Source organism: Etheostoma cragini, chromosome 23, assembly GCF_013103735.1.
Source record: "Etheostoma cragini isolate CJK2018 chromosome 23, CSU_Ecrag_1.0, whole genome shotgun sequence".
Classification (NCBI taxonomy): domain Eukaryota; kingdom Metazoa; phylum Chordata; class Actinopteri; order Perciformes; family Percidae; genus Etheostoma; species Etheostoma cragini.
In genome coordinates, this window is record NC_048429.1 from 14,223,637 (window position 1) to 14,240,350 (window position 16,714).

General features: G+C 40.3%; 1 protein-coding gene across 2 annotated transcripts in view; it reads right to left on the minus strand.

Annotated features, from left to right (window-relative positions):
* LOC117938711 (chemokine-like protein TAFA-2) overlaps positions 1-16,714 on the minus strand; it is a 65,543-nt gene that overhangs the window by 3,523 nt on the left and 45,306 nt on the right. The window contains exons 3-5 of one of the 2 annotated variants that reach the window (XM_034863511.1): positions 10,344-10,496; positions 4,055-4,179; positions 3,406-3,462 (exon numbers count right to left, since the gene is read on the minus strand). In XM_034863511.1, the coding sequence (XP_034719402.1) occupies positions 3,433-3,462; positions 4,055-4,179; positions 10,344-10,496 (308 nt within the window). In that variant the 3' untranslated portion in view covers positions 3,406-3,432. Of the gene's footprint in view, positions 1-3,405; positions 3,463-4,054; positions 4,180-10,343; positions 10,500-16,714 lie in introns of both variants that reach the window. The other variant, XM_034863510.1, reaches the window with a different exon arrangement.

A 16,714-nucleotide genomic window follows, 5' to 3' on the forward strand; every position in this document is an offset into this window, starting at 1 on the left:
ACAGTATCTGTCTGAGTGACTGTCTGAAACATTGCTAAAAATACTAAAAGGAAACCAAGTCTTCAGTGGGTGTTGCGTGTGTTTTAATTGGTAGCTGACAAGTGCTAATTTAACTGGCGAAGGATTCATTTCCCTTTAGTGCCTAGAGTAAGGTTGGCTGAAAGATTTAACACAGCAGGTGCACGGGCTTGTGTTTGTGTAATTCAGCCGTGTAATTGGCACACCACGGTGTCCTTCTCAGCAATATGTTTTGTGTTGTAACTACAGAGGCATGGATTCTTGTTTGGGATTTTCATACTATGTCCATTTAAAAGCTGCAGTAAGCCAGACTGTGAGAATCCGCCTGAAAAATCAGCAAACAGAAAGCAGGGACACTTGCAATTCACCTTGACTCAATTTACATACACAAAGGAACTGTTCTGGAGGGATATTCATAGACAGCATAGGAATTTAGTTGATTTAGCGTCATGAGACAGGAGAAAACTTTCAGCATTCAGTTGTCAGGCTCTACTGTTACTATGGACATTGAAAACCTGCGTACGTTACAAACACACACAATGCAAACAGGACTCTAAGATTGTCACTGTATATTCACAGTGAAGTAACTAGAAAGATTTGCTCCCTGACTGCCCTAAGTGGCAACTAGAGATAACTAGGACTGTGACGCAATACTGCAAAATGATCATTGAGATTTACCGAGATCAAAAACCAAACTTATCAGAAAAATGAACACATCAAAATGTTTTCGATTAATTTATACAGTCTTTGCATCAAATCCTAAGATAGACAGCAAAGTGCTACAGTGTTTTACCATTACACTTTACACTGCTGAATTAGCCTAGCAGTTAGCGGAGGTTCCCTCTGCTCATAGCTTAATCCCGACAAAACCCCACGATTGAATTTCAGCTTGCATGCCTGTTTTTGTAGCCTCACATTGTTGAAACGGAGTTAATATTGGTAGAGAGAGCAACATGTTAGTGGACTACTGAGTTGCCCTCGCTCTCTCTCTCTCTCTGCTCAGCTGCCTCTGCGCTGCACTGGCTGTGTGTAAGCCCTGCTCTCGGTAAATCACTTTTTAAAAAAGTCTTTATTGACAATAGAGCTTTCTCTCTCTGGAATGGATCAAAGAAGAGAGGAGAAATTAGCCTAGCCATAAATGAAAGCAAAACATCAGGAAAGACTCTAACTGAGCTGAAATTAAAACACTGCTGCAACATATGTCTTTCTGTTTTAATTAAAGGGGTTTGTTGTGTTACTGTTGTTACACCACATTAAGAAAAAATCCATACCATACAGCCCTACAGATAACACTTTTTGTTGTACAGAACAACACTACTAATTCAGATTTCAATCCCTGTACGATTTGATGTTCTCTATACCTATGTAATAACTCAAAAGTGATAAACTCTGATTACCTATGTCAATTCTACTGTTGGCATCTAGTTAAAAAAAGAAAACATAACCTAACCTGTAAATGGCTAAAACCTGAGGCTCCCTTGACTGATGACCGGGAATAGAGTTCATCCAATAAATATACGTATATAATGGAGAAATTGACCTACTCCCTCACTGTTATAGGGAGTGTGTGTGTGTGTGTGTGTGTGTACACACACACACACACACACACACACACACACACCAGGCTTACAGGTAAAGGATAAGATTCAACCTACATTATGTTCAAACAAGTCTTGGTGATAAAGTTGAAGATTATAATATTTATATGAAACACGGTTGCCCCCAGAGTTGCAAGGATGTGTTTGTACCAGTGTTACACAATAACTAGTTGTGATTGTTAACACCTTGCCAAAATCACGGCATTAACTATATCCCCCACCCTGAGATCAATTTGAAGATGAACGTCTTAAAGGCAAACACGCGTTTCTTCATGCAGGTTTTGTAACCAACATATTAAAGTTCGGACCAATAACAAGGATGTTTAGTGTAAATATTCCACGAGAGCTCGCTGTATTGTCAGACTTTTGACATTTGATTATATGTGCAAAAATTTAGCTATTTAGACAGTGTTCTGCCATTATCTAATGGTAGGGTGTTTGATTCTATCATGTGTTTAATTTTCATGGTAACGTGGATCATATGGAGAGGAAAAAAATGTGCGTAAGGCATAAATACTTGAAAATATTACGAGTAATTGTTATTCCCACATCTACTTTCTCCAGTCTGACTTCCGTTCTCCACCTCACCATCTGCGTAGCCAATTCCCATCGTCTCCAAAATGTGCGTACGCATGGGTCAGAGCTTGCGTGGAGGACCGCGCATTCTCCCGCCAAGTTTGTTTTTTATTAATCACAACCTTAGCGTGGGAAGTGGCATACGCACATTTCCAGCCCGTTTTGTGCATACGCCAAATTTATAAATGGGACCCCTGGTCTAGTTTGTTTAAATTCATTAGACCCAGGAAGACTTTACATGAAATATATGCATACCATTCCTCTCAATAGCTCTGTTTGGTAACAAGAATGGACGCTTAAGATTTATGGAAAATGGAGTAAATTTGATCCTGTTTCTTCTTGTTTGTCTTTTGAAATGTCAATCATTACTTCTTATTTAAGTTAACACTTAAGAGTTTAAGTTTTTTCCGTTGGAATGTATTGAATTTTTTTTTCTAAAAGTCCAAAAGACACTGTTGCCTCTTGCTGCTATTTGGGGACTTTAAATGTGTGTGTTTTTTTACGCTGCAGCTTAACACATTTGCATGTCAGATACTGTTCATCGGGCAGAGATTTGCTCCAAACTGAATGCTTGTATTCCCCGCTCTCTCCTGGGATTTGTATTAGACAGTCACAGCTTTGTTTACACTGTGAATTCTCAAGGTGTTTCCAGTGTGTATCAATGCATTAATAATAAAGAGTGGTAGAGGCCAGTATCTCTGGAGGTTACAGGTTTATGGTGCTGTTTCCTCAAAATCCTTGCAGAGGTGAAGAAGAGAGCCCCACCCCCCCGCTGCTTCAAGCAGCATGCAGATAGATTTGAAACTTGGGAAACTTGTCTCTCTAGCTGAGTTCAAAGGTGTGTGTGAGAGATAAACCCGCTGGGTAATGCATACTGGTTGTTGTCTGCATACATCGTCCACCTCTTCCTGCTCTGCTCGCTGTCCCTGTTGTACTACAGGGAAATGTGTTTAATAATACCATTTGAGGTGACACTATGCAGTATTTCACACACATTTTTACAGTGAAGTAATAAGGAGACCAAATAATGATTTTTGTTGGGAATGTCTCTCTCTCTCTCTCTCTCTCTCTCTCTCTCTCTCTCTCTCTCTCTCTCTCTCTCTCTCTCTCTCTCTCTCTCTCTCTCTCTCTCTCTCTCTCTCTCTCTCTCTCTCTCTCTCTCTCTCGATATATATATACACACACACGGTGTATGTATAAATATGGTTATTACCTGAACTCCGCTCAGAAGCCTCTGACGTTACCAAAGCTGCTCTCTGTCCGCGGAAATCTTTTCAGGCGTCCATGTTAAAGAAGACAACAGAAGAAAAGATATGTTTAACTTTCATACTTGAAGTACTTATGAAGATCTTGTAGTTACCAAAAATCTATTTCCAGATGTTCAGGATGTAAAATATATATATCCCCCCCCCCACCCTTTTGAGGTCCCGACAAGTCCCTGAATCAATAGCCCCAGGCTCCAGGCGCCCGGCTCCAGGCAGGTGTGGTGCGGACAGCTTAAATAATTAAGTACATGGAGAGAGGCAGAACTGAAGTCTACGGGTTGTCATAACACAGGGAAGGATATGGGCATCATGTTACAACGTTAAAAGCAGGTAATTGGAGTGACTAATTGGCCAGTTTGGGTGCTCAAAGTGGCCTGAAAGTGCTAAGGAGACATGGCAGCCCATTGATCCAAGCCTTCCCCCCCCCGGGGGTCCAAGCACTGGCTGCAAACATTAGCTGTTTTTAGGTAAATGCCTGGGCAGACGACCGTCACAGAAGCCACAGCCAGTTGACTTTGAAGAGTTGGAAATGTTGCGAGGTCAGATTCAACAGGTTTCCATATGTTGTCATAGAAGTGTTTTGTTTCTTAAACTTACCTTTGTAGTTTTGATCTTGTTCCCTGTAGCACAGCTCCAGCCCTTCAGATCAGGAAGAACTTTGCATTCCTCCCCGTCAAGGCACGGATGCATCTGACACCACCACTTCTGCTCCACTATGGAGGCTGCAGGTTAAGAGACGTCAGAAAGCAAATAGTCAGACACGGTTTTGTCTTTGCGTTGTCTGTAGGCCTTCACACCAGTGTTATTGCGTCTACAAACATTATAAACCATTTGACAATTCTTTTTTTTTTTTTTAAACAAAAGATGAGACTCCAGCCGTCTGAGGGGAAAACCTTCTGCTGCAGTGAGTTGCCTCAATAAAAAGAGCGCATTAAGCTTCTGCTACTCCATTGTACAAGACATCATTTAAATTTGGCGTATTACAGAAGTCATTATCTATTTTCCACATCCACCTCCACCAGCATTCACCAGCACTAAGTGTTCTATCCTAATGAAGAGCACTGCTATTATAATCCACACATAATGCAGGAGCCTCACTAGAGTATATTGCACAGAATGGATACTTTATGACATGAGGGAATCAATTTGGACCACACGGCCATGGTTATAGCAACGCGGTGGTGTAAAACGTGCATCAGGTCAACTGCAAGCAGATGGTGGTTGTGTAGCGGCAGCTATTAAAAAGCCACAAAGGTTTCTCATGAAATGAAATGGGAGTATTGATAACCAAACATACATAAAGTGCATGGGATACATTTCACTTCACAGTTAATGATGCTTTAAAAACGGCTCAAACTGAAAACCTGTCTCTGTTGTAGCTGTTAGAAATGCCTACAAACATTTGCTTTAACCTTGAGTTCATACTAATTAATGATCAGTAATGTGTTATTCATGTACTGTGAATCAATTTTCATCAAAACAAAACTGTTGGAAAATCCAAGCGTTTAGGTTTCAATCAGAAGTTAAAATGTTTTAATTGCAATCATGTGCCAGCATTAAAGACAGCTGAGTGAGTCTTGTGGCTGAGTGGCTTTGGAGCTGTGAATTGCAAAATGGTGGTAGATGTTTCAACATGTTTTTACACAGATATTGATGCTCAGGGCGACGCTCCCCTCCTTATTTAAGCCTGCTGTACATTGCTCACTACTGTAACTTACAGACCGATAATGTAATTGTATTTTAAGCAATCTGTGTTAAAGTTCGAATACTGTGCACCATAATTGTGGAGTGTCTGTGTATACTGTAGAAATGGGAAAATCTCAAGGGACAGCTGCAAGGCCATGGTCACATGACAGGTGGGACCAGTTGTCAGGCAACCAGTGACTTGAGGCAGATAGTTGTCCCCGCCATAGACTGTACATGAACATGGACAACGTCTCCGCGTCTTCCAACTATACAAAATGAAGCCCAATCACAACATAATCATTTTAATCGGTATTCATGTGGATAAAAATGAGTGGACAGGAGGGTTAGCGTGAGCAACCAATTATGAAGATAAGCTTTATTTCCGCAACACCTACACAAGAAACAGCCTACAGCTCAGTGCTTTTATAATGACAAAATGACATGCACCAAGTGCTTCAAATGAACAGACATAATTAATACAAAATAAGATGGGAAATAAAATAGAGATGAAGTAATATTTCCACCAGGGTGACCATGTTTATAGAACCACCATGAAACAACATGGTTAGATCCCACTGGCCCCCACCCATCCATATAACATCCGCCGTCGCTTGTTTACACAGCCGAGTGTCAGGGCAGTCTGATTGTCTTTGCACCACGGTTAATTCAGTAAAGTAGGAGTGGAACGGTTCATGTATTGAACAGAAACAGTACGGGCATCACAGTTCAATGCATGAATTCACACGGAGAATACATGGTATGAAAATGAATAAAACTTGCGTTCAAATTAATTATTGTAATGTGGAGCCGATGTAATGCGGAACTACTGTTAGATATGATTGTTCTTTAGGGACACCTTATCTGTCGCCCCACCTTAGCTCTGAAGCTCTGATTGGCGTGCCGTATGCAGTTTTGGGAGTCAGAGATGGATAGCAGCAGGACGAGTATGGCGAGTGATAGTAAAAGGTAAAGAGGACCCTCCGGCCTCTTTAAGATCGCAAGTTTGGGAAAACTTCGGTTTCCCGGTCAGTAACAGTAGTACAGGTGAGAGAGTGGTGGAGAATTGGTAACTGATGTTGTAGATTAGAGTTTCGTTTCCAGCGTTGCACCTCCAAACAGTCATGTTAGTGGGGACAGAAGCCTTATTTCTTCAGGATAACTATATTGGCGTCACTGTGTCCACGTTGGGACACCAATTGCTGTTATTGGCCATTCGGACACTGACGCATTTTCCGGTCTTTTTGCCGTACTTTACATTTTGGATCATCACACAAATGTTAGAAGAATTGATCTATACCCATCTGTCCCTCTAAAAAGTTTATATCTTTACTGTTCTGGAAATTAAGGAGCTTTTATCAAATAATTCAGAGTTGTTAATGCATGGTGTTTTATTTTGAAGGACGGAAGTAAGATCCTGTAGTTTTGAAAGCATTGATGGAACTTTATTTAGCTAACGGTCTATGGACATAATACCCAGCGACGCTCAGTGTTTACGCGAGGAGATAGCGCTGTCCAGTTATGGCCAAGGGTAGCGCATGGCTAATTTACCAGCAATAGCGTACTTTAGCGGGCTTTTGTAAAGTAAAAGCTAAAGTAAACCGTGGTACAGCCTGAGCCATAAACAATTAAAAAAAATGAATTGCCTTCTGCATTTTGGTTTTGCTTTTCCCTCCATTGTACCGAACTCATACCGAACCGTGATGTCTGAACCGACGTATGAACCGAACCGTGATTTCTGGGTACCGTTCCACCCCTACAGGGAAGTTTTTTTTGTGGCTACATATTTGAATTACACATTGAAATCTATTCAGGTTTTCTCAGATGTCTGAGGTTCATTTGTCTTCATATTAAGACTAGATTCATATAAAGAGGAGCTAAAGGTAATCCCTGGTTGTAGAAGAAAGAATAATTAAAAAGGTTAAGTGCTGAACATTTTTTTCTGAGATCACCGTGGAGCTTTAAACTGAGGCCAGTGGCTCACAGCTCTAATTTGCAGAAAATGTCAATACTAAAATGTCAAGGAATAGGTCAAACACGATTGGGTCCAGAGTTTAGCCAGAAACCCGTGCTTTTCAGACCAAAGTGAAGCAGCCACTTAAGCTGAGTCGGGGGTCTGACACATTAGCATGCTAAGAGACCCTGTGGGCCATTGACTTTACAGTCAGGCAGTGGGTAGCTTCACAGTCATTCATAGGTGATTAAAAAGAGAAGCCCTTAGGAGCCTCTTAGTAAGGCCATCGTGTTCAGCAGACAGTATTGACTGGATGCATACAGTCAAATATAATCACAAGGTTACGACAGTCATTCTAATATGTCATAGAATCAGACAGGATAACCAAAAATGGAAGTACTCTCACTGCTGCTTTTATCACTGCTGGAGTATTCTTTACAGGCTACCAGCATAGTACTACTTGCTGCTGCTCATACTCTAGTTCAAACAACTAGTTCTATTAGTACTGTACAGTATTAAACACATTGTTATACATTTTGAAAAGTTAGGCTAATGAAACCTTTCGAGGGTAAATTATACCAAACTACATTAAAGGCTAAATTTTATATAATTTACTGTAGAATCAATTTTATTTATTTCCATGTGGGAAAGACCTCCCGTCCCCCGAAAAAAAGGCTTGGTGAGCATAAAGAGTTTTGTTCCGTAAAAACGGCTTCATTATCCTTAGCCAAGGTATTATCCACATCCTGTCTCCTGGCTGGACGGAGGAAACCCGGGGCCTGTTGCACGAAAGTAGAATAAAGATATCCAGGAGAAGTGAAAAAGCGCAGCTTGACTTGAGTGTGATCCGCTCATCGCGGCTTAATCGGTTGCAAGTTTGCCGAGCCAGGATGGACAGGTGAAGCTAGGTCAAGCCAGGTGTAGATAGCTGGGAAAGGTGCTTGTTCACGGCTTTCTTAAATAGACCCCGGTATCTTTCCCAGATTTACTGATGCAGAAATGGAGAAGACTCATGCGACATATGTTTCACCCAATGAGAAGCAGCTTCTAATGGAAAGTAACGAGGAGGTGAAGATTATGCAAAAAGGGAAATACCGCGGTTATCGAACGGAGAGAAAAAGCCCAACAGACTATAGCGGACCGACTGAATGTGTAAGGATGCTACTTAGCCTATAGTCACTCCACCGTTTTACAAAGTTGTAGGCTACACTGTGTTTTAATCTCTTTAAATATGCTAGTTTCATGTTTGTTTTTATGTGATAAATGTGCTGGTTTTACCGTAAAGTCTCTTTTGAATAGTCTACCATGTAAAGCACAATATATATAAAATGTAGTATTATTTAGCCTACTTTGCCTTAAAAGTGAGCAGAGGGAATTGATGTTTGTTGGTAAATGTACCCTAAGGACTATTGGCTTAATTTCAAACCCTTATTTACAACATGTTTTACAACCATATGCAAAAAAAAAGATATGTCTAATTCTTTGTACAATTAATGTTTATGCAGAACACTCAAAAAGGAACAAACACTAGAAAAAAAGGGACTTCAATACAAGCTGTGAGCATATATGTAAAACAATATTCATGTTTTTTTTATTCTTCTTTCAAGTGACAGCACCAAAATAAAAAGAAGCATTGTGGTGTTACCGGTGTGATGAATGTAAACCACGCTATATACGGTACGTATATAGGCCACGTTATTGGTCCAGTGGTGTGAGACTAATTGAGAAGGTTATGAAACCAAAGTAAACAGTGATTTAAAAAAAACATTGGGCCTACATATTAAGAAGTAACACAAACTGTCCTTTATTAGAGAAGGACAAGCAACAATGAAATGAATGTGTTGGTCTCCGACCAGTCTGCCATTAATATCATCTGGGAATATAGCTGCATTTTCCCCCTTAATCTCCGCAGCGTCCTGTATAAACCTGAAACTACATAGACGCCAGCGCTGCTCATCTCTACTTTTACAGAGAGAGTGGACACTGATGCAACGCACAGGTCGGGAGGCAGGCAGCGGCCGCACGCCAGGCAGCCTCAAAACACTCAGACTCTCCCGATTACCACTCTGCATCTGGGTGCCAGTGCAACCATTTCTAACTATCTAAACAACTGAAATAGTAGGGGTTTAAATCAAACTTGTGACAACAATAGCGACAAACAATGCATGCTAATAAAAATAAGCAGAACACATTCAGAAGACAACTAAATAACTTCAACACGTTTATGTCGGAGTAGAGCAACAGCTGATTTAACCCATGAGACGCCAGGATTAATCTTAGCCTGGCTGTTAGCCTGCTCTGGACCAGGCTAGCCACAAAGAATAAATATCCATGGTTACTTGGCTGGGTTTAATTCAACCTGGTGTTGTGCAACCAAGTCAAAGCTAAATTCAGACAGAATAACTTGAATATCCCAGTTTAATCCCTTATCCTGGTTTTGTGCAACAGGCCCCCGAACTAAAAGTTAAAGTAAATGTTTTGGATCAATTGTTTTGAGACCCTAACCCACTTGAACCTCTGTTAGAATTCACTTGGTGTTTTTTGCATCATCAGTTATGTAGTTTTGCGTTAAATGTCCCATGAAATGGAACTACAGTACCCAGACACAAATGATTTTGCAATGGGGCTTAGTAGTGGAATGCACCTAGGAGCTCTAGTACTCTAGTAGCATGTGAATGCAGTTCAGTCCGGACTGTGCAGACTGCAGTGTGTGTGTGCAAGTTCTTCTCCTTATGTTGTACCACCTTTAATTGCACCTCCAGCCCCTAGCTGAGCCTTTAAGCCAGGTGAGCAGTGAACACTTTAATCCTTCTGACATTTTAAAGACCAAACTATTAATTGAGAAATTTATCAACAGATTAATTAGAAATCCACACCATATGAAGGTTTTGAATTGAAAGGGCGTAATTATCATATGCAGGTGTCACCATTCCCTTCCTCATATTGTTTAAAAAAGTCTTTGTGTGTAATGCAGTAAAAAAAAAAAAATCCCTTTTTCCTTATTAGTCTTTGTTCATGCGTAATTCAACATGTATGTAATTATCTAATGTGACAACTGTGACATTTATAAATGATCTCAGTCGGGCTACTTTGCTCTATATGTTGCCCCCTGACAACATCTCCGAGAAGAAATTACACTTAAGTAAGTTAGTCAGATCGATGATCTCGGCAGAACTAATCCTCAAGATTTGTGGAAAGGACCATCAGCAGAAAAAGAAATGGCTCATGAAATATTCAGCCGGAGCATACCGTCTACACATGACGGGGCTGCTCTGGTGGTGCCGGCCACTTGCCCGGGAAAGCAGGAGCACTTCACAGTTTGCGACCGCTCCTCGATTTTGTTCTTGTTGCAGCAGCGATGCAACGCCACCACCTCACAGGTGCCTGTTCGGACATGATGCGCTGCTGGAGAAACAGGAAAGATGAAATAATCAGCAAGGATTCCGTCAAGTGGTGGTGCACGAGTTATGTCTACACACTTCTAGCCTTGGGTTGAGTCCTAAAAGAATATCTCTCTTGGGCCTCTATTGTCTGCTCTGTATCCCCCTCATCATTCTCAATTAAAGAAAGAAATTAACAGGGCGAGCAGACTGCTAATTTTCTTAAAAGGGGCCTTTTATGACAGAGGGTTCAATTTTCCTCTTTATGTGCCTTATTCTTTTGAAAGTATATTTCTTTGAGTGTTTTTTTTTTTGGGGGGGGGGGGTTAATGCTAGTTTTTATTGATACCTCTCCACTGTTAAGCCTTCTCTGTGTTACAATTTTGTACTCTCCGAGCGCAGGCCAAGATACTGTAGCTCTGATGACATCAGGGTTATTTTTTCACTTGACAACGCTCTTAAAGAGACATCATAGAGTGACACTTACCATGCCTGGTAGACTGAGTGTAAGATCAGTAGAGTGACCTTATAAATTAAAACCTCTTAAAAAGTATACCTCCAAAAACACTGGAACCTAAGTTTGCCATAATGTAACTCCTTAGCATCATTCCATTAGACCGTCCCTAACTGGTAAATGCCCGTGATTTTAAAACCCCACACTCTGAATTTGTAACCCAGGTTTTCTATCATAAATGTAAAGTCTTAAAGATCTTCTTTGGAGTTTTTGGTAACTCTCAATCACGATGGCCTCACGATGACGGATCTTTATTGTGATGCCAGTCAACTATCACAATGGACAATGATATATCGTCCATCGGCACAACCCTATAGCCTATCTTACAGGTGACCAGTTCAAGCACTGTACTTACTGTCGGACCTACTCGTCTTCAGAATATGAAAACAATTTGTTTGTTGGAGGATAACTTGAAATTGGAGGCAATAAAAGAACACGAGTCATCAAAGTCTCATATCAATTGCACTGCCATGCAGTTGGCAAAGATGTGACCCAGAAGCAGAGTGGGGCAATAAAGGCAAAAAAAAAATAATTAATAATAAAATATGTATTGATAACACAAAATGATGTACTAAAGCAATTCAAAATATGCTAGTGCACTTTCTTTATAAATTTCAATTCTGGAAAAAGTGGCTGGTAAAAATGAATTTCCCTTTTTTTTTAACTTGCTGCTGTTAACAATCTGGATGGTCTTTTTCCTCTTTGGCCCGGTGGACATGACATCCATGATTTCCCAAAACAATTTGAAACGTTAACTTTGTCAGACCACAGCAGTCCATCTCAGAAAGGCCGCCAGCGTTTCTGGGTGTTGCTGGTATGTGGCTTCCGCTTTGCATGGAAGAGTTTTAACTTGCACTTTGTAGCAACAAACTGTGTTAACTGCCAATGGTTTTCCGGGGTGTTCCTGAGCCCTCGTGGTAATATCCTTTTACATAATGTTTTTTAATGCAGTACCTCCTGAGGGCTCGAAGGCCACAAGCATTTACTGTTGGTTTTCGGCCTTTCCGCTTACGTGCAGAGATTTCTCCAGATTCTCTGAATCTTTTGATGATATTGACGACTGTAGAAGATGAAATTCCTAAATTCCACATTGAGAAACATTCTTAAACTGTTGGACTGTCTGCTCACGCAGTTGTTCAGAGTGGTGAACCTCACCCCATCGTTGCTTTTAAACGAGGGGATGCGTCTTTTAGACCCAAGCTTGACAATTGTTTTTTTAAGCATTCCTCAACTTTCCCAGTCTTTTGTTGCCCCTGTCCTATCTTTTTTTGGAATAATTGCAGGCATCAAATTCAAAATGAACTAGCTTTTTTTGAACAATTGCAGGCATCAAATTCAAAATGATTGAATATTTGCGGGAAAAACCTTTTATCAGTTTGAACATTAAATATCATGTCTTTGTATTGTATTCACTTGAATGCAGGTTGGAAAGTATTTGCAAATCATTCTGTTTTTATTTACGTTTTACATAACGTACCAACTTAATTGGAATTGCGGTTTGCAGCACGAGCAGCAGCTTTAAGCAGTGTAGTTGAGGTAACCTATCAAGACCTGACATTGCAAACCTAAGGAACAGTATTTTCATCATAAGTGTATTTGATGGAAAAAGTACCTGTTAAATAAATAATATCTGAAGTATGGGATGGTAATGATTGGAACTGATACCTTTCCAGATTTCCCAAAACAGGCAGCAGCCTTAAAATAAAATTCAGATATGTGATGGGGAAAGTGCAGCGCTGCAGTCTTTTGGAGCCAATTTCCAGATCACGCTCCATTGTCTGAATTATTTAGAGCCTGAGCTGCTCCATTCTCTTTTAATTGCATGTGACATTTTCTTGAGGTGTCCTTCTGCTGAGATACTCACTGCTGCTGCAGTAAACAGTAAATCTGAAATGACTGCGTGAAACTGGTCCTTACTGTCTGTACTGTCGTGGCTCATCCAAACCCAGTTAATTACGTTTTCACTTCGGCGTGTTATGCACGTTCGAGCTGCTGTAACAAGCAACTACTGAGACTAACAGTGATGGAGTCAGCTGCTCTGCTGAGATGAAATGAGATTAAATCTGACAAATCTGTTGTGTAACTGTTGAACAACACTATACCTCGGAGATTTACCGGTTACCTTTTTTGTTTAGAACTCGAAAAACACTGCATTCAGTGGGAAACTTATATTCCACCCACCATATGTTTTTCTCCTCCTACACTGGCTTACCGATGATCTGTGATTGCACAGCATCAAACATTTCAGTGATGGCTGCTGCTGGAATACACAAGTAAACCGCAGGTAGGAAAGGACAGAATCCATTTAAAAAAAAAAAGCAAAAAGACAGAGACAGGAAAGGAAAGTTGTGCTTTTATGATGCACTGTACTTTTGATAGCGTGTCTGCTCTAACAACCAACCCCCCACACTCCTCGTCTGTCCTCATATATCAAAAATAAATGCAGATAGTTGCCCGGAAGTAGTGGGAAGCTTACTCATTTTCTGGCCCGAAGAAGAGAAGATATGAAAGACAAGCACACAGCAAGCCGAGCTGCTTCAGATGTAAGAGAAGTGCTGCCAGTATCTCTCTCTAAATGACGCGCTTCACACTGAGGCGCTGTGGTTTTTCTGACTGGATTTGGAGTTCTGTCTCGCAAACAGGCTTTAAACCTGTTGCGCTGCCGCTGAGACAGAGAGGATCCCTCCGGCCCCGGACATGCTGCTGCTGCCGCTGTCTTTGGCTTTTGTAGATTGTTGTCTTTCACAGTTTCAAAAGACAAGAATGATGCCATGAAATTGCACAACAGGATTCATGTTGCACATTGCTCCCGTCTCCATGGTTCCTGTCTGCATATCTAATGCTGCTATCCCGAAAAGTAATGTTTTGGAAGAAGAACATAGTATTTAGAAATTGTGTGGGACATGTCCTGTACTTTTAACTCACCTGACCCTGAGTAACTGTGCGACTTGTGACTACAGATTTTGGACAAAACCAAAATTAGTTCTAATACTCTAAACTAATAATAAACCTTTTTATTTTTTTATTTTTTCACTTGCCTTAACTGAACCGCTTTCTGAACCTAACAAATGCTTGTTTCACATTTTTTCCGCTGTAAATCAAATAAGACACACAATTCTTCATCTCACTTAATCTGCACTTCACCATTTGTTCTCGTTGCACGAAATTCACAATTTCTTTTACACAAATTTTGCCATTTGGCTACATTTTGTAAAGACATTACCAGTTCCCAGATATTTAATCATACTGAGTTTTCCTTTAGTGACACATTTGTAGTTTTGAGTGAAATGTCTTAGGTATGTGATGGATTACCCAAAGATTTGCTCCACACATAACACACTGAGTCCATCCCCTGACTTGTCATCATAAGGGCAAAATTTCCAATTGGCCAACACTTTGGTTTAAAAACTAAGATGGCAAACATGATACACATTATGTCTGCTAAACATCAAAGCGCTTCATTATCCAAATTAAACCCTAACCCTAACACCTAATTCTCTACTTCCTCCAATTAGGTTTCCTTCACGCGAGTCGAGTCATGTCATTCTCACATTTTGTACTCTATTTCTGCTCATTTTTTATCTTCTTAGATTGTGTTTTGCTGAAAATGTTTGTCTTTTATCTACTGTTGACTTATTTCCCTCTTAAGCAGCTCTAAACTGCAAATCAGTGCCTCCTGAGAGGCCATTTTGATGTAGTATAAAGGTTTAAGTTATTTGTTCTTCAGCCAGAAAAATAGAATTGGGGCTAGCAGTTCAAGAGAAGTGGTTCAGGGAATTTTCTTTGATTGCAATTTTGACACACCACACTTTTGGGGAATAATAGCACAAAGTATAATGGGGGGTGAAGATGCTACATATCATCTTTCAGACTTTCTGGCACTGTCACCATTGTTTTTAAATTGATATTCTAAAACAGGATCATGCAGGGAGAAAAGAGAAAAGAAATCCACATCCAGTAACACAGACATTTTCAGAACAAAAATGTGCATCATGGACATATAAAAGTCAGACCTGACCCTAACGGATGATTTGCTACAGTTTTGTTTTCACTTAATTGTAAAGCTTATGAGTGAAAAGGGAATTTGCATTTCAAGTGAATTTAATGCTGCCAGTTCCAAACAGAAGCCCTCCGGCTTGTTACGTTGCTCTGCAGGTAAAAGGAATACAAAGATGTACAGTAAAGAGGCACAAAAGAAATAGTTTCATTGTGCACAGCCCAGTGTTTTCAGTGCTATTTGCTCATGTACTTTTGTGTCACCCAAACGGAGACCCTAGTCCTTTGCTGATGCAAGCATTGAAGACGTTTAAGATACGACAGGGTTTAAAAAGAGCACAATTGTCTACATTCTAGCTCAAACCTGCTGGAGACAACAGGACGAGAGACATTGCACCTGCAACTCAAGCTATCCTTCTGTAAGAAGTTCCACTGAGTTAAGGCCTGCGCTGATGACACTCATCAACAGACTGTGTTGGAAAAATGGAAACGCACTGTTTGCATCACACATGTGAGCTTTCAGTTACCCACATCCAGTGAGGCGAAGCATAAATCATCTAACCAAAAGGAGAAACCTGTTTGAAAATATAATGCAACCTTTTCACGGCTAATCGGAGCAAAGAACTTAGTGAGTGCAAAGTAATTGCTTACTTTGACAGGTGACATCAGACTACTGATTTGATGTAGTAAATGCCGACTGACACAATCTCCCAGGGTCTTAATGGCCATGCATAGCCCAGTCTCAGACCCAACTATCACTGTAATGGCATGGGTATAGTAATTATCCTGATCATTTAACAAAGCATAAATTGCTCTTGATTTGCTCTTGAATGATTTCTTGACAAGGTGTCAAGTGGTACATATATTACAAGATATTATAAAATATGAAGAACAGAAAAAAAACTGAGCCATCACTCTGACAAAAAAAGACATTTTGGATTCTCCTGTCCTTCATAAATGAGCCCCTTCCTCTTCTACCTGCTCAAAGTGCTCTTATCTCAGAGTAAAAAAAAATCTTTTTCTTCTTTTTATTCCTATGGCTTGGATTCTTAGCAACTTTTGATAAAAGACAATAATTGTCCATCTTTGTCCTTATGTCTTTTGGCCCTGCTCCCATATCTGCCTTGCTTGGTTGAATTTACTTTTGTACAGCAAATAAGTCAACCCGTTCCAACAACGCAAGCGAAATGCAATGTTTTGATTATTTGTACAGTAAGGAGGATTAGCACTTAGCTTTAAGAAAGCAGCTGTTTTTTGTACTCTCCGTGCTGTTTGCTTGTTATATTGCTGAGGAGGCTGGATCTTAATTTTTGTTTCAGAGCTGAACATGTGATAACTTACTCTTGCAGTACTGTAAGAGAAGACACAATACACTAAGCTGGTACTTTGCTTTTTTCCTGAACAAGCCTGAGTGTGTACTGTTGTCTGTCATTGTATATTGTTTACTGTATGCACTGTTGTCTGTGTACAGTGCTGTGGAAATGAATTTCCCCTTGGGGACAATACAGTCTAAAGTCTCTCAGCTGTACAGCAACTAGATTGAAATTGAATTTGCAGAAAAAACTTAAGCCTTTTACATTTAAAGCAATAATCTGCCTTTTGGCTCTCTGGCAGAGAGCTAAATGAGAAGATCGGTACCACAAACCACTCACTTCAAATAAGAAGCTACAGCCAGCACCTCTGAAGCTTACCACATTTATCTTATGTGTTTATATATAATTTTATTATAT